Genomic DNA, 27,297 nt, shown 5'->3' with positions numbered 1-27,297 from the left:
CAGCTTAGGCAGAACACCAGCACCCGCTGCAGAAAAGTAAAATTGGTGATACAAAAGAACTCCCATATGGAAATTTTAACAAAACAAAGAAAATCCTTAGGTTAAATTTAAGCTTTCTAAAATTGCAATTTTCTTCGGCTAATAACTACTTTTGCCAGGCAGAACAAAATGTCCTAATTTCCTGGTATAAATCTGTAACATTAATATACACACTAATCATAATTATAATCTAAGTACTGCTCTTAATTGGTGGGTTAAAAAGTTGGACTTGATTATAAGTGGCACTACTCCAGATAAGAGTTTAAAAAAAAAAAAAAACCCTGAAAAAAAGAAGTGTGAAATATTGTATAATGGTTCTGTGTGAGAAATATTACAGATCAATGACAACTAATAAAAATGACAGATGGGAAAACTTAATATAGCACAGAATGAGAGGCTGTGCTACTTCAAGCAACTGTTTCCAACGGAAAGAATACTAGATTTAAATTTCAAAAACTTGGGCTCAGTCCCTGCTCTGCCACTTAGTATGAGTGTGATCACGGGCAAATTATTTCCCCTCTCGAGGACTTGGTTTCCTCATGTACAAAATGGAAGTACTGGAACCTCCCGCATGGTTTGTAAGCCGAGGAGCATGCTTTACATCCCCGCAGTCTGTACGTTACCTGTGTGCTGGTGTCAGTCTGACCCGAGCCTCCCTGAGGGCAGGATCTGCCTGTTCTGCTTACATAAAATCCCCAGGGCTCGGCAAAATCACAGGTTTACAATAAAGAACAATTAAGTTTCGTTAAGAAACTCCATATGAAAGTGCTCTGTCTACCGCTTTCTGAGTATCTGTGGTGTTTGTTAATGTACTTGCTAATACTGTTGTGTGTTCCTCACTGGGCTGGGCCCCTCAAGGGCACTGACACCTCGACTGCACTTCAAGCACTTAGCACAGAATCCAGCTCACGATGGGCACTCCATACCATCTGGCAGGACAAATGTCTGAGGTGCTATTACACTGGGCTTCTTGAGTCAAAAATGAGCTACAAGTTACGTGGGTTATCGTGACAGAGACTCGAAGCCACAGAAATATACATCTCCCCTCCTGTTTAATAAGTTTATTAAATAGTTAAAAGTGTTTGGATAAAATGTGAATCATTTTCACCCTCTTTGTGAGCTAAAAACTTGTTCTTCAGCCCAACCACCAGATTCTGAAATATCTAATATTGAATCAATAAAGTATCAGTGCAGATTAAGCAAGCAGGAATTCTGTCATCTGAATTGTTATCCTACCAGCAAATAGAGTTGAATAGGGGGTGGGGGGGGATGAGGCATGAAGAAGCAATTTAAAATCTATACATGTAACCCTAAGAAACAAGAGTTTGAGCCACAAAAGAAAGCTGCTGCAAAATGCAATGTGGTGGAGAGATGTAATGCTATGAAGCCCAAACTGGTTATTTTAATTTTGAGCTGACATTTCAATCTTTTTAATTCAAATTGTGGGTTTTAATTTGTTAACTCATTCGGACAGTTTTAAATTATTGCTTTTGGAGATGGGGCTAGAAAAGACATATTCCACCGCTGGTAGTAACCGCAGGTGGTACCAGTGAGTAGTACTTACTTTATTCCTTCATTAGGGATTTATGGTCCAAAGATATCAAATGTTTTAATGTCTCCTTTAAAGGGGATATGGAAACATAATGAATTAAAATAAAAGGAGGCAGTTAGGGCTATTTTGTACAAAGGAAACAAAACAGTTTTAGCTCAGCCATCTATTGCAGGAACAGATGCTATGTCATAAACTCCTTTTGTTTTGGATAGTTTTACAGGGATGACATCTGTTTGACAAGGGAATTTTGGTGCTACAGTGGTGTCAAAATCAGTTCTTTCAGAAACATTCTAGAATCAGTTATGCTTTCTGGGGTATAATTTAATGAAACATTATGGTAAAACATTTTACTCTGCAGTTGTTTCTAACTTTAATCCTGAGGAAATCTAAAAAGGAAAGTCACCCCAATATGTTTTATTTCCCATAAACGCTATGTACCACAATTGAGACATTTAAAGGATATCAATTTAAGTGAGCTGATGCAAGGAAGCACAGCTTATTACACTTTATCCCTAATTCTCCGGATGTGGCATCCGCCTTTTCATGGAACTCTAATTAAATCTTTTGATTCTAATATTCCTATTAGCAGAAACTCGGCCGACTGGCACCTAACTGGTACATAAAAAGAGCCTGTGTTGTTTTTTTTTTAAATAATGCAGATGAAATCTGGCAGTCACACTTGGATAAGAATAAGATCACAGCAGGAAGCCTCAGTTAAAGTTTGAGGTGGGGGCCTACCATCTGCAAAAGCTCCGTTCTCAGTGGGTCAACCGGTGCTGAGAGAGGGAGGAGGCTTTCCTTCCGCGCTGCAGCTTCCCTGGCTTGCTGGCGTGTCACCTCAGGGTTTCTGCTGTACCTGGCTCTTACAGGACAGCGTGAATTTCAGAGTACATCTACCTAGACAGTTGAAGCTGAGTACTTCCTAACAATATTCACTTAGTACTCAAGAGATAAGATTCACTCACATAGTATAAAAACAGAGGAGAAGAGACGCAGCCTTAGTCCTGAAAATAACTCACATGACAACAAAGGCCATTTTTTTCACTTCGTACACTAGTCAATCTCATCTATATATACATTAAAAAAAATGCACAGATACCTTCCTGAACACATTTTCCATCAGTTTTATCACTGGAAATTCTGGACTCATTAGAAGTTGCTATTGACAAGGTATCTGGAAGACTGTGTTGCTCCCTCTCATGGTTCCTCAGTTGACTCTAAAAAATTGAGAGAAATTAATATGTAGTTTTCATTAAACACAGTTGCACAGTTATTAGGAGGCTACAGAAAGGAGTGAACTGCTTTCATGGCCTAGTGCCTAGAACACATTACCAGTATTTAAAAACCAAATGCGCTAAAAGATAACTTGACACATTTGACAACTTACAGGAAGAAATACACTAGAGAAAACACAATCTTATCAAAAAGGCAAGTTAGTTCCTCTTTCCATGTTCTCTGAAAGGAAGCCCCTGCTGTCTTAGGGGCGCTTGTGCAGAGCGTGTGTACGCTTCCTGAACCACTGCTGAGCCCAGAGGAGGAACAAGCAGTCTTGAGAGTAACTCAATACCGTCACGAAAATCAATCCAATCAGTTAACTTTTGCACTTCTGCCTTTATATATCAACTAAATGTGTAAAAGAGACTTCACTGAACTGTGACTCCAAGGACCTCTTCCTCCTCACCCCCAACCCCATGAATCAAGTGTATCAGCAGAAGAAACTCTGGAACTTGCCTCTGCAGCGCATCTGTATGGGCTGCTTGTCCAATGGCCAGAGGCCACTTCAGAATTACATGAGAGCAATCCAAGTGGCAGTGACAATCTCTGACTCAGAGGCTTGTTTTAAAACTACTGATTACCTATTAATTACTAGTGGACCTGGACCCCAACACTGGCTAATGCAAGAGCAAAATTCTACATCTCAGTTACCCCCTTAGGGATACATTCCCTTCCCCACCCCCTCACCAGTCAACTGGCACACTGAAGAAAAGTTCTAAACCAGTGATTCGGTGGATGCAAATTTCCTTTACAAAAACAGTATTTCATACTGGTTGCTGGTTTTAGGTGGCACATAACATGAAAATCAGTCAAGGTAATCCTTGAAAGTCCTGTAAACTTCCCATAAAATATAACACACATGGCTCTGTTTCCACTGCACTATCTTTCATTATATCTCATACAGTCCATTTCTCCCTGTGCAATGGTATAAATCACCCTTGGCTCGTCGTGTAGCAGCTGAAGTGAATGACTTGCATTTAGGGGCCACATAAGATTAAAAATAGGTATCTTTGTGCATTGATGACATAAGGCTAAATGTGAGTCAGATGTGTGCACAATGTCCCTCCGCAGTACATCCCCTTGCAATTTCCTTGCACTTTAAAATCAACACAATTTTAAAAAGATATACACATGAAAACACTAAAGCAATAAACACAGGGTCTGTTAAAGACGGGGCATGCGGGGAAAAAGAATCCTACGCCAGACATCCTGACGACCCTGATTCCAGTCCCAACTTTAACATTAATTAACAGGCATCCCCTGGGCACATTACCAAACTATTCTGGGCCTCAGTTTCCCTATCTATAAAATGAGGTGGGTGGACTGTACCTAGAAAGCTCCCTCTTTGCTCTAAAACTCGACGGCTTTCTGAAGGACTTCATGAGCCCATGCTTACCTTATAGTGGAAGGAGTCTTCACACTGCTTGCACTGGTATATTCTTGTTTTGCAGTGGTTGATCATGTGGCTCTCCAGGTCTTTGCTGTTGTTGGCAATGTGCTCACAGATGGGACACTGGTAGGGCTGCCTCTGCCGATGGACTCGCAGGTGCTGCTTGATGTAGCCCTTGTTACCGCTGCTGTAGTGGCACAGCCGGCAGCGGTAGGGCCGCTCGGCGTTAGGGATGTACTCCACCACGCTGCTTCCCGACAAACTCGCATCGCTGTTGGGTTGGCACTGGGCGTTATCCTGCAACTCTTTCAAAATGTCATCATCGGAAGCATTTTGGTCTGTCCTTTCCCGTAACTTTTCAATCACAGTGAGTAGGGACATGCTGATGCCCGTCTTAACCTGCCCGTCTGCCAGCTCCTGCCTGCCCTCTGGGAGTGCTACTAAGGTAGAGTTGCTTTGGTTGAAACTAGCTAACCCCTCAGGAGAGTTTTTCAGTGGGGACATCATTTTAGAATACGCTGCCACTGTCCCGTCTACTTGCCTTTGTCCGGTGTCTGGGTCTAAAAGGTTTATGTTCCCATAGTGCCCAAGGTTGGTTCGTGTCAGTTCTGCAGCTCTTATGGGCATTGTAACCAGGGCTTCTGCAGCTAGGGAGTGTAGTCTAAGAGACTCAGAATTTGTCCTTCTTCGGCCCGGTGGGGCATTCTCATCAGTAGCCAGTCCTTTGTTTATTAACTCGCTGTCTTTCTTCTCTGAGTTGCCCCAGCCTATGATCAGCCCCCCGATATCGACAGTGCATTTATCAGCGTGATAGACTTCACCTCTTCCTTCACACCCGATCTTGGCTTCTGTCGGGCTCAGGCTTTTCCCCTCCTCGATTTCAGCGTTCATGAGGAAATGTTTCTGTGAAAGCGTTTCTTCGGCGCTTGGCAGACGCTCCACTATCACATTAACGTGGCCTTTTTTATTTGGGCTGCTGCTGATGATTTTCTGTGCTGATGAAAGCAGGCTGTCACCAACCAGGTTCTCCTCGGCATCAGAAATCACCTCAAGCATTTCTTCCTCGTTAGGGTCAAGGGTAACTGACTGACTGAGATGAACCCCACCTTCTGCACTCTGTTCCAAAGGAGAGGAAGACGGTAACGGCTCTGAGCTGCAAATCTGCACCTGCACTGACGGCCCGTTGTGGATACTCAGTTCATTGTCTCCAATTGCGATCACTACTGCGTGGACACCGCTGGGTGCAGCAGTCACTGAGGAATCCAGTAGGCCTAGGGGCTCATTCTCATTTTCAAAGATTGGATAGGAGCAGTCGACCTCCCCGGCATGTTTCCAAGCATGTGTTTTCAACATTCTCTGCTGGCCACAAGTGTAACTACAAAACAAGCATCGATACATGCCATACTGTTCATAGGCATACCATTTCCTCTTACCTATTTCTGCCACGGACGCTGTTTGGACAGTATGAGTCTGTGGGTTGTCCACACTTGCTGGGATGTCAGCAATGGTTTCATTATTTCTTTCTGAGGTTCGGTGACACAAGGGGTTGGTGGGGCTTATGCACTGTTGGGCTTTGGATTGAGTGTGGCTGTTGGCATCATTTTCGTGGTCATTTACCACGTGAGCTTCAAGTTCCTCTTGGCTTTTTGATGTAATATGGCACTCTGCGCACATTAATATCACTTCATTCTGCTGACCATGCTGCTTGATATGATCTTTTAACACAGAAAAAGATGATGACAGAAACTTACAAAGGCTACACTGGTAAGACATAGCCTTCCCATCACTCTGGGCAGGAGAGTCAGGGGTAAAATGTATTTGAGACATCTCAGCCCTTCTAATATCAGTAGCAGGTGACTGGGTTACTTTAGCTGGAATCTCACAAGATTCTTGACTTTCAAGAAGAGAGTGTGCTGCAGCACTGGAACGTGGCCGTTTTTTGCCAATTAAAAGACATTTTTGTGACTTTTCATGTTCCACTATCTTGCTTAACTTCTGGATAACATGGATTAATGGATCTGTTTTAGCTTTTCTTTGTTCATCAATTTCCAGTGATGAACTGATGACAGTTTTGGCAGTCAACATAGCTTCCTGTTCCCCAATATCTGGCACCAACATGGCGACACTGCTGCCTTCTTCCATATCTAAAACCAGAATATACGACAGAGACACCAGGTTACAGGATCATTACGGGCATATAATTCAGGAAATCTAGACTACTCTTAAGAGTGTAAGCTGATCTAAGTGTTTTCTAACCTGGGAGCTCCATACTGATACACCTGGCTCTCCTCAGTAGAGACTTATATTGCTCAGAATTTTTCTTTGGAGTGTTGTCCCCTATTGAGACTGATGATCAAGCTCTTTCAATCCTTCATTTCTTTCTTTGGAAATGAGTTAACGACATCTCCTTTTTTCTTGACTTTCTTTCCCCTAAACATCTAGCTGGACCTAATCAGTACTCCTTTTGTACAATGCCAGAAAAAAAAAAAGACTGCTATTCCATTATTAAAGGGCTACAGTCATTCTCAGGGCATGTACAACCACCTCAAGTATTATGAAACACCATTCTGTAAATTCAACACACAAATGATGCAATTCTCAGGAGACAATTTCTTGCACCAAGTACAATTGTGATTTATTACTAAAACCATAAACCTTTTTTGCCTCCCCAGATCTTTACAACTGTGAAAGTATGGGCATGTAACTTTATGTAAAGGGCTCAGAGAATTTTGAGAAGTATTATACAATTGAAACTAAATAAAAGCAATGATCCAGTTCCTCCTTTTATTTATTTTCCTGACGATAAACCACAAACTACGCTGTGGTTTTTTTAGAGGTCATATTAGTGGTCAACTATTACTCATACACACACACACACACTCATATACATATACATTATATATATGGTTTTTTTTCTGAAAGGGAAAGGGGCAACAGAGAAGGCAAAAATTGATATCTTAGTTGTGTTTTAGGTCTAAAAAAGCACAGAGGCCTTAAAAGGGGTTATCTGTAGGTTCAAGTAATGTGTCATGGCCAAGGAAGGCATTAAACATGAAATGCTTTATCTTTTAGCCTAAATCTTGAATACTTTATTTTATGGCAGAACTTTCAAGCATTTCCTTTGGCTTAAAGTGAGATTAACTTGTTGACTTGGAACACATTTTTAAGTTTAGGCTTTTTTCCAGCACCAAGTTTTGTTTTTCCACATTTTAGGTGCATTCTGGAATCTTACTCACAACATTCAGTAAATGCCAGCAAAATTACTAGAACTAGCTACAGGCCAAAGATCATATTCTTAAACCTCCGTACAGGCTCTGAATTCATTTCAGAAGGTGAAGCAAGGCTCCTCTTCCTGCAGGTGGCTGAATCAACTTTTAGGGGCCCATTAGCTGCTGCCAAGATGGTACCTGAATTCCTTTAAGACCTCACCAGTCCTCTGATCAGTTTCAGGCCCTTTCCTCCCCCATCAGCTGACAGCAGTTATGGCTTTCCTGCTCTTATTTTCTACTCTTTGTGGCACACTAACTTTTTAAAGCCAGATCCATATCATGCAAAAAGGCAAGCATTTTACTCTGTTTCTTTAGTACCACTTCTCCCCTCCGTCCTGACACTCTGCCTTGCACGATGGGGTTTTTCTCTCTTCTACTTGTAGCTGCACTCCCAGCAGGGTATGCATTCCACAGCCATTACAGCAAAGACAGCTATGCCAGCTCCCCAAGGCCAGTGGCCCTTGGGTCACTGTCCCCCTAAACAATCTGAGGGCATTACCTCTCAAAAGACTATTTCCCTTATATTTCTCTCAAGCAGGAAGAACAGGGGTTTTTTAAATCTCTCCAGTCAATCTTAAGTCACTAAAGAAGGGACCATTGGGAGAACAATTTGTTTCTTTAGAAAAATCCTTTGTGGCTTCACAGTGAAAATGAAAGTGTTAGTCGCTTAGTCATGTCCAACATTTTTGTGATCCCCCCATGGACTGTAGCCCGCCAGGCTCCTCTGTCCATGGGATTCTCAAGGCAAGAATACTGGAGTGGGTTGCCATGCCCTCCTCCAGGGGAATCTTCCCCACCCAGGGCTCGAACCCGAATCTCTTGTCTCTTGCATTGGCAGGTGGGTTCTTTATCACTAGCACCACCTGGGAAGCCCACACTGCCTGAGAATTCCACATCTGTAGGCCAAGGAAAGCTTTGGCTCTTCAAGTGATTACTGATTTCCCTCTAGGGTCATTCACTTAAGGCTTTATTTCTTTCAGTTCAATTGATTAATGCAAATTTCTTAAATAATAGTTACTAGGACTCCTTGAACATTCCATTTCTTACATAAGATTTGGTGCCCTACTACAGATGGAAGGTCTCCTTCCCAAGAAATGAGACAGCTACGTAGGCTGATTGATAATCTGGAGGTTAACAAGTGAATATTTGCTCACAGACTCTGCACACCCACAGGGTTACAAAGGTGACTCATATTATCCTTCTACTATTTAATGACATAATAGGAGGGAGACAGAGCAGTGCAAATTGCTCCCTGAGGATATTTCAGCATGTACCTTAAAAGAAAGTGAAATGAAGAAGAGGAGGAGCTCATCTCATCACAAGAAAAAGACTAATACAAAAGAATCTGACAAAACATTCAGATTTTAAAGCTGTGTCTGCTCAGGCATTAAGAGCTAATGGAAATTTGCAGCAGATGCTCCAATTTTCCCTGAACATTTATGCAAGTATCTCATTTTAGAGACTGCATACATTTGGGGATAAGTACAGAAATGGCACCTATAAAACAGATATCACAACATAAAATACATCAAGAAACACCTGAAAAACCAGTTTGGGTCCACATGGCAAAGTCGATGCACAAGTCTCATTATAACAAAAGCCTCTGTTAAAAAAGGTTAGATAAACAGCTCATAATAAAGTATACTAAAAGAGGAAGTTAAGTTGAATATTGGCCAACTCTTAAAATTTTCACAAAAATTTCACTTAGGCCACCAATGTGCGTGTGCATTTGAGATCACATGTCCTAAGGTAAAATCTGCATAATAAAGGAGATAAAAATAAGGAGGACAAATACTATCCCAGTGGCTCAAGAATGCTGACAACCTGGATTAAGATAATCTGCATACTATCCATGGCCTCCAAGAGATCAAGGTAAATGCAACTTTAAAAAAACATTACCAAGGGTGGAGGGGTCAGGGCGCTCAGAGAGGTGACAAATCAAGCCAGAACAGCAAATTTCCTAACTGCAATGATGAGTACCCTGGAATTCATTATATTATTCTTTCTACTTGTGTAAACTTCAAAGAATTTTAAAAGTTATGCACAAGGCATCAAGCTAGGTATCAAGAAAAAAGGGAAAAAATTTTACTCACACAGTTTAAAACTGAGTTGAGTGGGAAAGACTCACATACTTAGAAGTTAAAAAGAATTAACCACTTTTAAATAACCCAGCAGTACCCAATGTGAGAAGGTCAGTTTTCATTCCAATCCCAAAGAAAGTTCAAACTACTGTACAACTGTGCTCATTTCACATGTTAGCAAAGCTATGTTAAAAATCCTTCAAGATAGGCTTTAGCAGTAGGTGTACAAGCTGGGTTGAAAAAAGGCAGAGGAACAGGAGATCAAATTGCCAGCATTCCTTGAATCTGGAGAAAGCAAGAGAATTCCAGAGAAACATCTACTTTTGCCTCACTGACTACAGTAAAGCCTTTAACTGTGTGGATCACGACAAACTGGAAAACTCTTAGAGATGGGAGTACCAGACCACCTTACCTGTCTCCTGAGAAACCTGTATGTGGGTCAATAAGCAACATTTAGAACTACACATGGAATAACTGTTCAAAATTGGGAAAGCAATACAAGACTGTATTTTGTCACCCTGCTTATTTAACATCTATTCAGAATATATTATGCGAAATACTGGGCTGGATGAATCACAAGCTGGAATTAAGACCACCGGGAAAAATACCAAAAACCTCAGATATGCAGATGATAGCACTCTAATGGCTGAGAGTAAAGAATTAGAGAGCCTCTTGATGAGGGAGAAAGAAGAGAGTGACAAAGCTGGCTTGAAACTTAACATTCAAAACACTAAGATCATGGTATCCAGTCCCATCACTTCACAGTAAACAGAAGGGGAAAAGTGGAAGCAGTGACTGATTTATTTTCCTGGGCCACAAAATCACTATGGACAGTGACCACAGCCATGAAGTTAAAAGACGCTTGCTCCTTGAAAGGAAAAGCTATGACAAACCTAGACAGTGTATTAAAAAGCAGAGACATCACCTTGCTGATAAAGGTCTGTATAGTCAAAGCTGTGCTTTTTCCAGTGGTCGTGTATGGATGTGAGAATTGGAGCATAAAGAAAGCTGCATGCTGAAGAATTGATGCTTTTGAACTGTGGTGTTGGAGAAGACTCTTGAGAGTCCCTTGGACTGCAAGGAGATCCAACCAGTCCATTCTAAAGGAGACCAGTCCTGAATATTCATTAGAAGGACTGGAGCTGAAGCTCCAATACTTTGGCCACTTGATGTGAGGAGCCGATTCACTGGAAAAGACCCTGATGCTGGGAAAGATTGAAGGCAAAAAGAGGAGGAGGTAGCAGAGCATGAGATGGTTAGACAGCATCACCAACTCAATGGACATGAATGTGAGCAAATTCCAGGAGACAGTGGAGGACGAGGAGCCTGGCGTGCTGTAGTCCATGGGGTCGCAAAGAGTCAGACATGACTTAGTGACTGAACAACAATCACCCAAGGCGAAATAGTTAGAAGGCAACAGCCTATGGCCAAATCCTAACAGACTGAACTCATTTTGGTTAGGAAGGGAAAAAAGGCTCCCTGAAGAGGTAAGATGCATACTGCATTCTGACAGAGGAGCCTTCTGGATGTCACCCATCTGCCCCTGTGGGCTCACTGACTGATTCTCCAGAATAGTGCTCTCTATTCCAGGAGGAATTACATCATTAGGCTCCCATGCCCTCTGGCTGAGTTATGCCAATGGGGAGCCATAACAGGAAATCAGGAGGAGGCAGCAAAGGGAGATCAAGACACTCATTTTTTTGGTTCCCTCCCTCGAGGTCACCTTGAACTGGCTGTGATCCTCAACAGAAGGCTATTATCTCCAGGCAGGCTGTTCTACAGACTCTCCTTTCTCCTGATGCTGCTAGCTCCAGATAACTGAATGATTCCTGGGGCTTGACTATATAGGTCCCTACATCTTTATAAGTATCTTTTAAAATACATCCTCCCTGAATTGTCCTAATCTGAGTGTGCCTGCCATTTGCTTTCTTGGAATTTGGTGATAAGAAAGCAACCATAACATCAGTAGATTTTCAGAAGACAGAATAAGCATCCTATCTAGAGATTAGAGAAAAGACCAGTATGGCTGAACAGTAAGGTTTACTAGGATGAGGAAAGACTACAGGCATCAGCAAAACAGGGTGTTTCTCATTTGAAATCTTTAGACATAACATTCGACCAAATATATCAAATTGTTACAAGTAAGTAATGTTGTATCCCAAACCAGAAATGTTCTACAACCTTCTCCACTTTCCTAAACAATAGACTCCCACAGGCAAAAGCTTGTAATTAATGTCTTTCCCAAGAAAAGAGCCAACTTATATCAGCTGTCTTTATTTCCTTACAATTTGTTATTTGGCTTATTTGTACATCTAATTAGTTCCTTTTACTTATAGCAGTATGGTTATCATAAGTAAAATCAAGTTGAACAATTCATGCGGGCCTGGGTGGGACTGGATAAAAGCTGTAATTTCCTGTGGAAGAAGGCGGTTCAGTATGTTATATAAAGCATCTTTTCTTTCAGACTAAGATTATTCTTCCAATTAGAAAAAAAATTGTGTTATAGAAGTAATGGTCAATTCCTCATTCTTCCACATTATTGTAATTCTGAAAGAGAAGAATATTTATTTTGCTCTAGCCAAAAGGTGGCAGGGGGCATAGCTCATGGGTTCCTCTCCTAGAGGAACCTCCGTTGTGTGACCTTAGGCAAGTCACTGTTTCCGAGAGTTTTACATTCTGCAGCTGTAAAACTCCAGAGTTGTGCTGGACAAATTTTCATGTTTCTGGGCTATAAACTGAAAAGTTACTTTGAAAATGCTTACATGTTATTTGTAGATTTAACTTACTAATGCCTCTAACAAACTTGAGTTAAAATCTCCTTAGCTTAATGTAATTAACTGCCCACCAAGAAAAAAAATGACTGTAAATATTAAAGTATGTCTAATATTCCTTAGCTGGCATCTAGCCTGGGAGAATATTCAAAGTTGGCAGCTGCAATTAAGACATAAGGTGAAACTAATGTTAACCAATATTCAGATTTAACATTCACTGAGCACCTATAAAGTGCCAAGCAGTGTGCTGGAGACGACCAAAGTAAGAGGGAATCTGTGCCCTTGAGGTCCTCACAGACCAGAGAACAGTGCCAGTATAGATTCTTGTATTACTAATGTACCTGGGAATAGTGGCCTCTTTACTTGCAGATGAGGAAACTGAGGCTCACAGATGTAAAGTAATAGCTAGCTTAAGAATTAGAATACGGGTCTATCTTATTCTAAATCCATCGTTTCTCAGTTCAGTCGCTCAGTCGTGCCCGACTCTTTGCGACCCATGGACTGCAGCACGCCAGGCCTCTCAACATACCAATTTTCCTCTTAATTCTCAGTGTGAACAAAAAAATGTACAAAGTATAAATATTGAAAAGAGCAATAGCCCCTTCCAGCTAGGCAGTATCAAACATGTATGCTTGAGCTTCATTAAGTCTCTGGGACAGGTTACCTGGGTGTTACATAATTCTACAAATAAGGAAACACTCAGTGCAGTTTAAGTGACTTACCCAAGGTTACATGGCTGTTAAGTGGCAGAGCCAGTGTCTTTCAAATCAATTCCTGAAATTAATACAGTCCCTTGGATCAATCTTCAAAATCCAGCTGTAGCCAAGAATGAAAGTATATAGTATCAAACATTTCTCTTTCTTGGTGAAACCAAGTAGTAGTTTTTTTTGGGGGGAGGACAGTGAAAAATTACCCAATATTTCATGTAAAGAAATTCAGAGGAATGTTCATTGAACCCAATTATGTGATGCAAATTTACAAAATTTACCTAACAAGCAGACTTCAGGATTTGGCACAAGTTCAAAAAAAACAGCTCTGGCAATTTCTCCAATAATCGTATATTTCATATTTTAGCTCAAAATTTATCTAATTGACTCAAAATACTATTGGCTTTACTGATATAACTTTCTAATGAATAAAAAGCAGTAAGTTGTACACTGCCATTTTAATCTTAATCAAAAATACAGTCTAAATGGTTGATTCTAAAAACTTCGAATAGTTCTACAACTGAAAGGCAGCATGAACTGATAAGTCACAGTCGACTGACCTACGTATATCATCTAAGGCACTTTCTTGCCCCGGTCCTACATTTCTTTGCTATTTCTTATAATAGCCAGAATGAATTTAAAAGATCAAAGAATAGTATTCATTTCACCTGTAATGCAACTTTATCGACTATGGTTAAGTAAACCGTTCATTGCCAGGGCAAAAAGCACATATTTGGCTCTCCCCTTAAATTAATTTTAAACGAGTTAGTGGGGTAAAGGAACGCAGGACCAGACTTTCTCTTTTAATCAATAATACAACCCATACACTGAGTCACAGCAGAGAAGAAAGTACAGACTGAAAGAGGTGATAAATCCAGTAATTGCCGGATAAGAAAGATGCAGACCGAAAGCAAATTACAGCCCACTGCGGTAACTAAAAAGATCGCCTGCGGGTTGGGATGGTGGCCTCGGCCTAATTAATCATCCAGGCTTTCCACACACAAACCGTTCAGTCCGGATGCCCCCAGGTCTTAACGGTGGGGAGCTTTTTCCAGTGATTTCAGTGACTGATCATTAGGGAGACCACTTACTTCATCGAAGTGGTTCGAAATAGGTGCAGAGACAAGAACTGCGTTTCCACTAGCTCCTCCTACATCAAGCAGTGGCTGAAGGGCAGGGGCGATAGATAGGGATTGAGAAAAGTAATCAAGAGACGTGGGGAAGACACCGTTTTCGCTTCATCCCGTCTAGGCGAAGCGGTTTCACCTGTGCAAAGGGAAGGACGCGACGGCCGGCGAGCCTGCCTGCGGGCCAGGCTGGTGAGAGTTATGCCGGGAGCAGCAGGTTCCCCCCACCCGCAGCTGCAGGGCAAGCCCGGGGTCTCCACAGCCCTTGCTGTGGACGGGACAAAGGATTGAAAAAGGACACGGAACTTGGGGCATGTGGCGAGCACCGCGAGTGTCGACCGGCTGAGCAGGAAGCCGGCGCCGGTAGAGGCCTGAGGGGAGGACGCACATGGCCGGCGGCGGCGCTAACAGCGGGCGGAGGGACGGCCCGGGGACGCGGTACCTGCGGTCGGGCGGCGGCTGCTGCTTCCGCGAGCCTCCTTTGCCGGCCAGGAGCCGGCCGTGCCCTCGCCCTCGTCCTCGCCCACCTCTCTCACGGCTCTTTTCCCTCTTTTACCCCGCTTTCCACATCCTCATCAGGAGCTCCAAAATGGCGGCTCTGGGGACGGATCACGTGAGCTGCGGGCAGGTCAGGTGACCCGAGTGGCGGGCGGCGAGGGCGGGGCGATGTTCAGGCCCCGCCCATGGGCATCCCGGGTCCTGGGGCTGGGCGGGCGCGAAGGCGATGCCACTCCCACTCACTGACATCCTCGGCTTTTGGGTGGGTTTAAGGCGCGAGTTGTCGGGCTCCTAAGGTCCCATGGCGAGGCCTTGTCAGCGGTCTTTGGTTCTTGAAGTCAGTGACTCTTCACTTTGGAGTCTCCACACGTCGCCCAAACCCTCTGTGGGCTCTCTTTATCACCCCATCCTCTCCCTCACTGGCTTTCAGCAGTGGGCCTTGACATTCTTTCAGCCCTATACTTCTGAGTTGGCTACTGCTTTTGGCTGGACTATACTTTTTTGTGGTGTTCTTGGCTAAAATGTAGAGGTCATACCTAGGTGCATGGCTGGACTTGAGGTGTGCCTGGTGAGGAGTAGAGCTGGCCCTGGGAAATCTATTTGCTGGTGAGACTGAAGATTTTCAGGAAAATTCCTGGGCTTGTAGGCCCAGACTTGGTAGCTTGCTTGACCAGTAGCACAACTGCAGTCCTCTGAGGGCAACATAGTGTTGGTCATGTGGATCTGTCTTATGGCATACACACCAGCTTTATAAGCAATCCTGTTTTGTCCCTGGCTAACAGAGTAAAATGCAGTGTGAGTGAAGCTTTCCGCCCAACTTCAGGAGTGCTGGGCAGGTTGAGTGTCTTAGCAACTCAACAGCAGGGTGCTTGGATCCGGACTGAGAAGGAGGGCCATGAATAGTAGGAAGGGAGTGAAACTGAAGATTCCAGTCATAGTAATGCACGTTTTCATTGAGATACAGGTGTACCTGGAGGACAGTGTGGCTTTGACCATTGCACTAAAGTGAGTCACATGAATTTGACATGAATTGGTTTCCCAGAGCATGTAGAAGTTATATTTATACTCTACTGTGGTCTATTAAGTGTGCAATAGCATTGTACCTAAAAAACATTATCTGTTGTGTTGTTTAGTCGCTAAGTTGTGTCTGATTCTTTTGTGACTATCCCCCATCCCCCTGCCCCACGCAGGCTTCTCTGTCCACGGTATTTCCTAGGCAAGAATACTGGAGTGGGTTGCTGATTCCTTCTGGCAGGAGAGGGAGAGTCTTCCCAACCCAGGGATGGAACTCATACCTCCTTCATTGCAATCGGAGCAAACACTGTTGAAAAATTGGCACTGATAGACTGACTTGATGCAGGGTTGCCACAAACTTTCAATTAGCAAAAGATGCAGTATCTGCAAAGCTCATTAAAAGGAAAAAATAAATGAAGTGCAATAAAATGAGTTATGTCTGTATCTCTTGGGGACTTCCAGGTGTATACAGAGACCTTTGCAACCAGCTGGGGCCTCAATTATCAAGTGGGAGAAAGGTCCAGAAAAACCTAGTCATTGTTCAGACAGGTCAGTGATTCCTGAGATGAGGTATCTGAGGATACAAATTCACCTGAATTGGGTGGGGGGGAGGGCAGGGGGAGGTTGGGAAACCAGCAAAGTGAGAATTCTGCTAGTCCACAGAATTCTTTGCCAGTTGGACTAAATAGCTAAGAAGAAGGAAAGATAAAGGGGTGAGTAATTTTTTTCAATAAAAGAGATTGAGCAGGAGACTAGCATGGAAGGGTGGAAGGAAAAATAATTGAGGAAAACCAGAATGCATAAAAGGAAGTAAGTGAGAACAAACAATTAATGGGCAAATTTCCTTTTTTTTTTCTTCTAGAGCTACTGATACGAACAATCCTTGTTTGTAACTATTGGAATAGAGGCTTTTCTTCAGTACTGTCTTAACTGTAATGTCCATGAATATAAAAATGGACAGAACAGAAATCAGAGTTATTTTATCAGAGTATGATAAAAAGGGGAGAAACTGTAAACGAGGGAAAATAAGGGAATTCTAAAACAAGTGAGAGGTTAAAGTTCCTGTGGTTGTCTTTTCTAATATTCACAAGCTATTTCCCAATGTTCCCCTTCCAGCACAAAGTAAACTTCCTGGCTCAGAGGTGTGGCCTGGGCCTAGTGTTGGCTAATGAATTGTGTTGCAGAAGTGAGGGCCACCTCTTCTGTCCTGGGGCATTTATTGCCACGGCAGTTCCCTCCAGAGTGCCCTCTCCCTGCTGGCTTTATGACCAGCCAAATAATGAAATGGTTTGAAATTGTGGCCACCCTGTCAGCCCACATTTTATGTTTTTTGGTCGTGCCGCACAGTATGCAGGGCCTTAGTTGCCTGACCAGGGATAGAACCACTGCCCCCTGCAGTGGACATGTGGTGTCTTAGCCACTGGGGGACTGCCATTGAAGTCCCCCAGTCCACATTTTAAAGTGGTGGTGATGAGCTAAGCTTCTAGTTGACCCACTGCGTAAATGTAGAATGAGGAAGTCACTGAGGTTTTGGAGCTGTTTGTTACCACAGCACCACGTGGTCACTGCTGATTGACACTCCTCTTCCCTACACTGAAGCAACTGGAAGAGACAGAATCAATAAGAAGAAACCATTACAGGCAGATAGGAATGTTAATAAAAGAATTAGGACCTTAATTCCTGAAAGCAGAGAAGGTATGAGACACAAGTTCAGTTCAGTTCAGTCGCTCAGTCGTGTCCGACTCTTTGCGACCCCATGAACAGCACAGCAGGCCTCCCTGTCCATCACCAACTCCCTGAGTTCACTCAAACTCATGTCCATCAAGTTGGTGATGCCATCCAGCCATCTCATCCTCTGTTTTCCCCTTCGCCTCCTGCCCCCAATCCTTCCCAGCATCAGAGTCTTTTCCAATGAGTCAACTCTTCGCATGAGGTGGCCAAAGTATTAGAGTTTCAGCTTTAGCATCAGTCCTTCCAAAGAACACCCAGGACTGATCTCCTTTAGAATGGACTGGTTGGAACTCCTTGCAGTCCAGGGGACTCTCAAGAGTCTTCTCCAACACCACAGTTCAATAGCATCAATTCTTCCGTGCTCAGGTTTCTTCACAGTCCAACTCTCACATCCATACATGACTACTGGAAAAACCATAGCCTTGACTAGACGGACCTTTGTTGGCAAAGTAATGTCTCTGCTTTTGAATATGCTGACACAAAGTCCAACAGAAAAAACCTAGGCAACTTCAAAAACTCAGTGGAGCAAAACTCAGTGTTTTGCTTTCCTACCCAAAAAGCTCTCCAGAAAATTGCAGTAAACATTTTTAGGTCGGGGAACACAAAGACATTCAGGTGTAGTTCAACTGAACTTGTGGACATATCACTGAAATCTCTTCTAGGCACCTTCCGCTTGCTATAGAATATCATTTGTCATGATTTAACTAACCAATCCTAGAAAGATTTAGGGTTATAGATAGGAAACTTGCTTACCCAGTTATCTAGTACCTACTCAGTGGAATCCTATGTTGTCTCCAGACGAGAGATGACCCAGATAACTGAATCCTGTCTCCACACATCTCATTATTCTACTTTGGAGTCATTAATTAGCTGATCAGCTTAAAGGTTTCACTTCTACAATCGTCACGGGTCTGTATCTTTTCAAGTGAATAGGTTGTCTGATAATACGTTGTGTGTGCTTGACAACTTAAGCCAGAGCACAGTTTAAATTTGGGGAACATTCACAACAGTGTGGTGAGCACATTGCCAAGGTGATGTCTGGTTGTAAGCTGAATGAGACGTGGAACCAGTTGAAACTTGTGGAGAAGACCAACTTGTTCCCAGCCATGATGTTCATGAAGGACACCTTGTCTTTGGTATAATAGGATTAGGTTAGATTTCTTTTAAAGGGATGATTATAAGTCTTTGGCACAGCACAGAGTCACAGGAGACATGTTAGCCTGCGTTTCTTTTAGTTGTCGTTTTTATCATGACCTTTAAAAAATATACTTTGGATGAACTGCCTCAAAAAAAAGAAAGATTAATAGACCCACAGACATAGAAAACAAACTTATGGTTCCCAAAGGGGAAGGTGTGAAAAAGTGAAAGTGTTAAATCACTCAATTGTGTCTGACTCTTTTCCACTCCGTGGACTGTACCAGGTTCCTCTGTCCATGGAATTTTCTAGGCAAGATTACTGGCGTGGGTTACCATTCCCTTCTCTGGGGGATCTTCCTGACCCAGGAATCAAACCCAGGTGGTCCTGCACTGCAGGCAGATTCTTTACCATTTGAGTCACCAGATCAGGGGAAGATGGGGGGACTGGTAAATTAGGAGCATGGGATTAATATATGCATGTTATTGTATATAAAACAGGGAAGCAACAAGGACCTATTGCATAGCACAGGGAACTATACTGAATATTTTATAATAACTTATAAGGGAAAGATTATGAAAAAAGAATATACATATGCATATATATATATATAATTGAATAGCTGTGCTGTACATCTGAAACTAAAAAAATGACACTGTAAATTAACTATACTCCAGTAAAAAAAGGGAAGATTGTGGGAGGGTCAGAGATGGCAGGGAACTAAATGTGAGGGGGGAAAAAGATGTGATGGTGTGAATGGAGAAGGTACACACAAATTTTTTCTTGACTTTCTATTTAGCCATTGTGGGGCTGTGAGCAGGTGGGCTGTGTCTTTCTGGTGTTTCCATCCTGTCTGTAAAAGAAGAAGTTCAATTTATCCTCTTCTTTAGCTTCAAATGTCTGGTATATGGAAGTACAGAGTTTAATTATAGGAGTCCTTTGGGTTCAAAATGGGACTTCATCATTAAGAATAATGGCAAGGCTTGATTTTATTAATGAATGAAAAGATTGCTTGATGTAAGTCAAAAGGAATGTAAGATTAAAAGACATGATATATTATTATATATACAGCTGTCAGTAATAAATTAACATTAGCACTAGGTTCCTTACACTTTGCATCCTGAATGTACACCTAGAAATACTTCATAATTATAGTTCAGGTCTCAAGAATCATCATAAATTATCCATCTGTCATTCATTCACTCCTAAAAGCCACAGACCTACATCATTTCCATAGCAGACTGACATCTAAAATCTCTGGTGCTACGAGGCACACATATTAATTTATTTCTTATTGAGGACTGGATTAAACTAGAAGGATACACAACTGATAATGACCAGGAAGAACCAGAGGAGGAGCAGGGGGCATCTGTTTGTGAGAGTGGGGCTTTGTTCTTGCTTAACTTTCAACTCAGCGATTTTGGGTCTGCGCTGTTAACTGGTTTAGAAGAGGTCCCCGAAGAGCTCAGACTGTCACAACATCTGAAGCAACACTGTGGTGCAAATGGTGATGGAATTCTGTATGGAGCTCCCTTAACCCTGGACCGTCTTATACCAGCATCTGTGAGTGAGGACAGGCATCAGTGGTGGTGACATCTAGTGGCTAACCTGGGATGTTGCAGTCAAGCCACAGAGCCCTCCAGTGGGAAGCAGGGAGTTGGCCTTCTCCAGCTCCCCCAGGCCTGACCCCTGGGGCTCTGAATCAGTCTAAGAGTTTGCTTTCTGACAGAGCTGCCCTGCATTCATGTTGATTTATGGTTGGGGTCCAGGAGAGGCACCGGCAGGCTGAGAGTGGAGGTGGAGTGGGGCTATTCAGGAGGGTGTCAGGAGGCTCCCTTCAGTCTGGTCTGCATACGCCTTGGACTGTGGGCTGGGCGGAGCTGCGTGGAGGAGCAGGGAGCTGGTTTCCGCCAGACTGTCTCTCTGCTTCAATGCAGACTGGTTATTGGAGTGCTCAGGCAATTTTCAGTCGTCTTTGTCAATAAAGTCTTTTCCACCAGGGGAATGAAAATGAGATTTTGAGGCCTCTGGAGGGCTGTCTCCTCTGGCCACTTTATCTGCCCAGGAACCTCAGCTGAGTTGGGTGGCAGCTATTCGCCGTGTCCACAACCCTGTTGACAGGTAATACCACCTGCTTCTGAATGAGACAGTGTGATTCTAATAGGGCACCGTTAAATTCTTCTCACAGAAGCGGTTTCCTAACGCAGTGACCTTTATTGATGAGAGGGGTAGAGGAAGAAAATGAAGAGAAGGAGATGAAGAAGGACACTAAGAGGAAAAGTAGCTGCTAATCAAACCAAGAGAGCCTGGCTAAAGGATAACCCCATGACCTCCAGATGTGTCATTTGTTATTTTGACAGGTCCTCTCTAGGTGATAGACTGGGAGAAACCGGCAGGGAATGTCACCTCTTGCTTCCTTAAGGCATTAGTAACTGGATAACCACAGACAGTAAGTAGACCTCCTTCTACGGTCCTCCAGTCTGAGCTCTTCATATACTATGGGAGACCAGGCATAAGGAATGTTATTTGATCTTCTGGGATGTTTCTTTCTTTGAGAAAAAGACATGGGTGAGAAAGGGAAGGGAAAATGCATATAGTGTCAGCCCCCTCTCCTCATTCTGCAGGCATGGACCCAGGATGAAGGAGTATATAGCACTCAGAGATGTTCTACACTGTAACTGCCATGCCTTTTCTGGCAATGAGGCCAGAACTGGTCATCAATGGCTCCAGCAAGCTGTAAGATTGGGAGGACCCACCAGAAGTCTATTGTGAGATGGGAGTGGCATATCCAGGGTCAGGCATGTGTGAGATTTCAGGGCACATGTGAGTTTCATGAGCAAGTTTCCATGTCATCTTCATGCAGGGCACAGGTGAGCATCATGAGCCAGGCTTCCATGTCATCCACCTCTCTTGCACCAACATCTCTCCCTCAGCTTACAACTCTGGGCCCCAGAAAGGGAGATCCCGTGACCAGATGATGGGAAGGGAGAAGCTTGAGCTAAGGTCTTGGTATGTGGAAGAATATGAACCAACATGAATGGAAGTGTGAGGTGAGGGTGAACATCAGGCATCTGTCTGCATTGTGAAGACACCTCTGCCTGACATAGAAGGATTGGAGTGGGGAGTAGGGAGATCTTTGGTCTGAAAGGCACACTGGGGTTGAGGCTGATGTAGGCAAAGACAAGCAGCGAGGATCTGTCGGGGGATCTCGTGGTGTAGGGCCCTGTGTTAGGGGCTCTGCTTGTCTTGTTTCACACGTCTTTGTGGACTTGGCTCAGTGATCATTAATTACTTACATAATCTCTGCCTCAGCATCTGTCTACCTTGGCAGGGAATGAGTTCCAAGGGCCCAGGGAGCTTGCCAGTCTTGTGCATCAATATTCCTTGTGGCCTAGAATAAGACCCTGAATGTAGTTATACTCAGTAAACACTCGTTGATTGAATGAAAAAGTGATTTCATTCAGCAGATGTGCTCCCAGACCTGAGATTTATTTGAGGAGCTACTTGAAAGCTGTGTTTGGGGAGCATTCAATTGAGAACTAGGGGCTTAGGAGGGACCAGGAACTAGTTGGCCTCAGTGAGGTTCTAAGAATCCAGGCTGTGGACTGGGTATCATCCTGAGCTTCCAGACCTATTGGCACTCACTGGCTGTGTGATCTGGGGCAAAGAACTTAACCTCTCTACCTCTGCTACCTCATTTGGAAAATGAGGATAGGGACACCTATCTGGCGAAGTTGTTGAAAAATTTTAAAGGGCATAATGTATAGGAACCACTGATGTGCTCGATGGATAAACAAGTATTCTTATTGCAAAGGTTTAGACTAGAATAATATGCAGTGGACAGAAGAGATGGAGGTGGGACTCTGATCAGAGAACATGTAGCATTTGAGGTTAATTGCAACTAGGGTATGAAGTGGTGGGCAAGTGATCACCTCTGTTCTTTCAGTGTGCCCTGAGTGGGAAGGACAGACAGCTCTAGGCTCCAAGACCCATGACAGAAGCAAGCACAGAAATCAGAGGACACGCGGAAAAGAAGAGGCCAGAATCACCCAGCTACTCTGCAATCAACGCATCAGTTGTTAGCCCTGTTTGTCATGTCATGTACGACTACATGGGTTTCCAGCCTGTTTTTCCTAAACGCAGATTTTATTGGCAACAGAATGTGTGCTGACACCCTAAGATTTAGTTACATTATGGTTAAGAAGTCCAGAAGACTTTGGACTTGGCTTTGAAAAATTGAAAGTGAATTGAATTTGCATTATTTAAGTGGCTTATTCAGATTAACACTGCTATCTCTTCAGATTTAGAATTTCAAAGACTCAAGATTTGATATTTCAGCAGCAACAATGACATCTAGGGGTTGGTTTGTACAGGTTTAATCTTAGATATATGTCCTCTACATTTTGAAAAAAAGGGGTGCTCACGCATTGATTCCATCCAAAGTGTCTGAACTGTGTGAACTTGGTCAGTGGCCAGAGCAACACTGATGGATCAAAGTAAGCAAAGAGCCAGAAGTGGCTTCTGCTTCATCTAAGAAAACAAGTTTCCTTCTAAAACTGCAGCACCTCTCGGCTTACTGAAAATACTCATTTCCCCCATGACCTTTTAACTAATGATATAATAGCATCCTTCTCCATTCTCCTGCTTGAGTCTCGACTGCTCTTCCTGGGGGTGACAGAACTGCCCTTCCTGCTTGGAGAGGGGCTGGGACCACAGGTTCTAGCTCCTTCCAGTTTTTTCCATTCTTTGATTGTTCACCTCTTTCTACCCTATGATTTTACCAGATTCTTTTTAACGCATCAATCTGTTGACTTTGGGGCTTTGACTGTCAGACTCAGAGGGAGCTTTTGGTCTGTTTTCAGGGAGTCAGTCAACTAACTGTTGATTGAGCACCTTCTGGGTAGTCTTATCTGTGTGCACACCTGTGTTTGTGTGTGTGTGTCCCGTGGGATTGATAGGGGCCCAAAAAGCAATCCTCCTAGATTAAGTCCATGAAAAACGTAGTTTGTTTAGAGGACACCAAGCATACATGTTAATAGGAAATAAATTATACATGAAAACATCTATGAACATACTGGAAAAATTCACAAACATTCAGATGATGTTTAAAGTTCCTCTCAGCCTGAAAATTCTGTGATTTTGTGCAGATTAAAATTAGTACCCTGTGACACTAATGCATAATAATGTTGGTAGCAACACAAGAATTATAGATCTTTTTTTTATGTTCTAGTGAAAGCAATGCAAAATTGGCTCCATCTCTGTAGGTGAATATGAGCTGACCTTCATCATTATCAAGCTGTGAGGCTCACTTCTGATTTGCAGACCTGTACAGTGTGAACTGAGTCTTCCCAGGTGACTCAGTGGTAAAGAATCTGCCTACCAATGCAGGAGATGCAAGAAATGTGGATTTAGTCCTTGGGTCAGGAAGATCTCCTGAGTAGGAAATGGCAACGCACTCTAGTATTCTTGCCTGGCATGGACAGAGGAGCCTGGCGGGCAACAGTCCATGGGGTCTCAAAGAGTCAGACATGACTGAGGACGCATGCAAGGACAGGGTGAGCTGAGGGTTGGGAGACCTGGCCCAAGTGTACCACTCTGGAAATATGCACCCTGATTGTTTAACTTTCTGATTATCTTAAGATGGGCCGGGAAATCCTTTCTTACCAACCTTTGCTGTTGAACATTTGTCTCTTTTTTTTTTTTTTTTTTGAACATTTGTCTCTTTAGCTTATTTGTCCAGTTTCCTGCCACAGCCCGCAGAATGTATAGAACGGACTGTTAGGCTGTCAGTTTCACCTTCCCAAGAGTCCTCGAATAGTTCCCTTTCTGATGGTGCCTCAAAGTCTCCGGTGGCTCCTGATAGAGATCCAGACCTTTCTCCTGTCTTCGAGGTCCGGCCTGATGCCTCTGGCCACTGCTCCAGCCACAGTCCCATCACACCTGCCCATCCTCAGGTGTACTTTCTGGTCTCCCAGCTATACCTGGTGTCCTCCAGCCTCTCCCACTACTCTTCACATGGTTATCTCTTACTCTTCCTTAGGCCTCAGCAAACAGCCATGTTCTCAGGGAGGCCTTCCCTAACTTTCACACCCAGGTTAAATCCTTTTACCCTCTCTTAGAGCTTTGTGCCCTTCCTTTGATCACAACTCTTGGCATTGCTGGAGTTTATCGTATGTCTGTTGCCTCCATGTCAATCCCCCTTCGTAAACATTGGATTCTGTGGCATCAGCCAACATGTGTTAGCATAGTGCCTGGCACTAATAGATGCTAGTGAAGAAATAAACTGAATGAATGAATGATGAATATGGCGGAGTTTGTCGTAAATGACTGAGATTCTTATAGTGTTTCAGTTTCATCAATCCAATATCAAATCACTCTGATTTAGCCCATTCCAGCTGCTATCACAGAAAGCCATAGACTAGGGACTTATAAACAACGGAAATTTATTTCTCACAGTTCTGGAAGCTGGAAGGTCAAAGATCAAGGTGCCAGCAGATTTGGTGACCAGTGAGGACCCACTTCCTGATTCATAGACAGATATCCTCTTGCTGTGTCCTCACATGGCAGAAGGAGCCAGGAAGCTCTCTGGAATCTCTATTATATGGGCACTAATTCCATCCACGAGGGTCCCACCCACATAATCTAAATTCCTCCCAAGAATCCCACCTCCAAATACCATCACACTGGGGATGGGTTTTAACATGTGAATTTTGGGGGAACACAACATTCAGTCTACAGCACTCCATTTGATTGTACAAAATAGAAAACTAGATGGCAGATAATGTGGGTTGTATGTATGTGAATCCTAAGACCCACTGAGGAAAATTTGATTTGAATGAATATTTCACCATGTCTCAGTGCTGATATAGAAAATCCTAATCACTTGAGTCGTCTCATTGATCAAAGGTCCTCCTGAATATTATCAGTGAGATGCTGTACAATAAAGAGGCACTGAGGACTTCCCTGGAGGCCCAGGGGTTAATACTTTACCTTCCGATGTAGAGGGAGTGGGTTCAGTCCCTAGTCAGCTAGCTAAGATCCCACGTGCCTAATAATCAAAATGTAAAACAGAACCAATGTTGTAATAAATTCAATAAAGACTTAAAATATAGTCCATGTTAAAAAAAAAGATATTAAAAGGGGACACCCCAGGCTTCCCTGGTGGTCTAGAGGTTAAGAATCCACTTGCCAATGCAGGGGACACATGTTTGATCCATGGTCTGGGAAGATCCCACATGCCAAGGAGCAACTAAACCCATGCGCCACAACTACTGAGCCCAAGTGCTCAGACTACAGAGCCTGTGCCCCAGAGCCCATGCTCTGCAACAGGAGAAGCCATCACAATGAGATGCCTGCACACTGCCCCTAGAGAGTAACTGCTGCTCGCTACAGCTAGAGAAAGCCCTTGCAGCAGTGAAGACCTAGTACAGCCATAAATAAATAAAATAATCTTTTTTTAAAGAGGCACCTGGTATAACTAGTTTTGCTTTGATGAAGTTCATCGATGTTTTGTTGTTCAGTCACTAAGACGTGTCCAACTTTTTGCAACCCTGTGGACTGCCGCACACCAGGCTTCCCTGGCTTTCACCGTCTCCTGGAGTTTGCTCAAATTCATGTCCATTGAGTCAGTGATGCTATCTTTGTTATCAGAGGAGCTTCAGCTTCAGCATCAGTCTCATTGATGTTAGTTGAGAACTCTTATGATCCAAACCCAAGTTCAAGAATGGGAGTTGCATTCTCACATCTTGAGGGAAGAACTCCTTCCACTCTCTCTTGGAAAGAATTTTCTAAAAATCTTTTGCCTCACTAACCTCAGGTTGGAATCTCACTAGCCTCGGGTTGGTATAGTCTTAATGTTTTATCTCTAGGGAAAGATGATCAGGTAACATCTTAATTTGGAGCAGAGATTTGTCATTGGTTATCTATTTTGGAAAAAATAAGAGTAAACTCAAGGTGACATACTGTTAGCATCCAAAGGCTTTTCTCAGGGTATTTTCCTAATTGTTTGTGTATTTATCCTAGATTTCAAAGTCAAGAAAAATGGCATGCATAGAGTTTAAGGGCACAAAGTCTGGGCCATGCCTGGGTCTATTTCCTGGCTCCATCACTCACTAGCTGTCTAGTCTTGGGCACATCACATTGACTCATTGTGTCCTGATTCCTAGCTTTCAACATTCAGAGAACAACATTCTAGATCTCACAGTCATATCATGTGGGTTTTATGACTGAATACCCTGGAGAGTGCTTTAAACATGCCCCTGTAGAAAACATATTTCAGCCTTAGCTACTACTCTGTATGAGAAGTGGAGGGAGATGTGCTTTTACCTATTCCTATGCATGGATGGAATTTGTGGTTTGCAATTTCTCACCCGCTTGTTTTGTTTTAAAGCACCTAAGGTATGTGTGATGCTAAATAAGATGCTATTTCAGGGAAGTTACCACCTAATTGGAGAGAGAAGGGCCCTGTAAGCACAACTGCAGAATGTACTAAATCCATTTATCCAGTCAACAAATATTTCTTGGGACTTCCCTAGTGGTGTAGTGGTTAAGAATCTGCCTTCCAGTGCTGGGGACACAAGTTCGATCCCTGGTCAAGGAACTAAGATCCCACATGCCCTGGAGCAACTAAGCCTGCAAGCTGTGATTACGGAGCCTGCACGCTCTAGAGCCCGCATGCCACAACTAGAGGAAGCCTGAGCTCCACAAGG

General features: G+C 43.2%; 1 protein-coding gene across 8 annotated transcripts in view; it reads right to left on the bottom strand.

Annotated features, from left to right (window-relative positions):
- ZNF507 (zinc finger protein 507) overlaps positions 1-14,792 on the bottom strand; it is a 41,640-nt gene extending 26,848 nt beyond the window's left edge. For 5 of the 8 annotated variants that reach the window (XR_008704078.1, XM_055552640.1, XM_055552645.1 and 2 more), the window contains exons 1-4: positions 14,654-14,792; positions 13,100-13,193; positions 4,263-6,400; positions 2,691-2,808 (exon numbers count right to left, since the gene is read on the bottom strand). Coding sequence is in view for 7 of the 8 variants with exons in the window: in XM_055552640.1 (XP_055408615.1) it covers positions 2,691-2,808; positions 4,263-6,398 (2,254 nt within the window). In the remaining variant the exon portion in view is untranslated. Of the gene's footprint in view, positions 1-2,690; positions 2,809-4,262; positions 6,401-13,099; positions 13,194-14,175; positions 14,314-14,653 lie in introns of those variants that run through there. The other 3 variants (XM_055552642.1, XM_055552641.1, XM_055552643.1) reach the window with 3 other exon arrangements.
- Between the last annotated feature and the right edge of the window lie 12,505 nt (positions 14,793-27,297).

Source organism: Bubalus kerabau, chromosome 17, assembly GCF_029407905.1.
Source record: "Bubalus kerabau isolate K-KA32 ecotype Philippines breed swamp buffalo chromosome 17, PCC_UOA_SB_1v2, whole genome shotgun sequence".
In the NCBI taxonomy this organism is placed as follows: Eukaryota; Metazoa; Chordata; class Mammalia; order Artiodactyla; family Bovidae; genus Bubalus; species Bubalus kerabau.
Note: the sequence above shows the minus strand (reverse complement) of the source record. Positions and strands in the feature narration are given on the sequence as shown.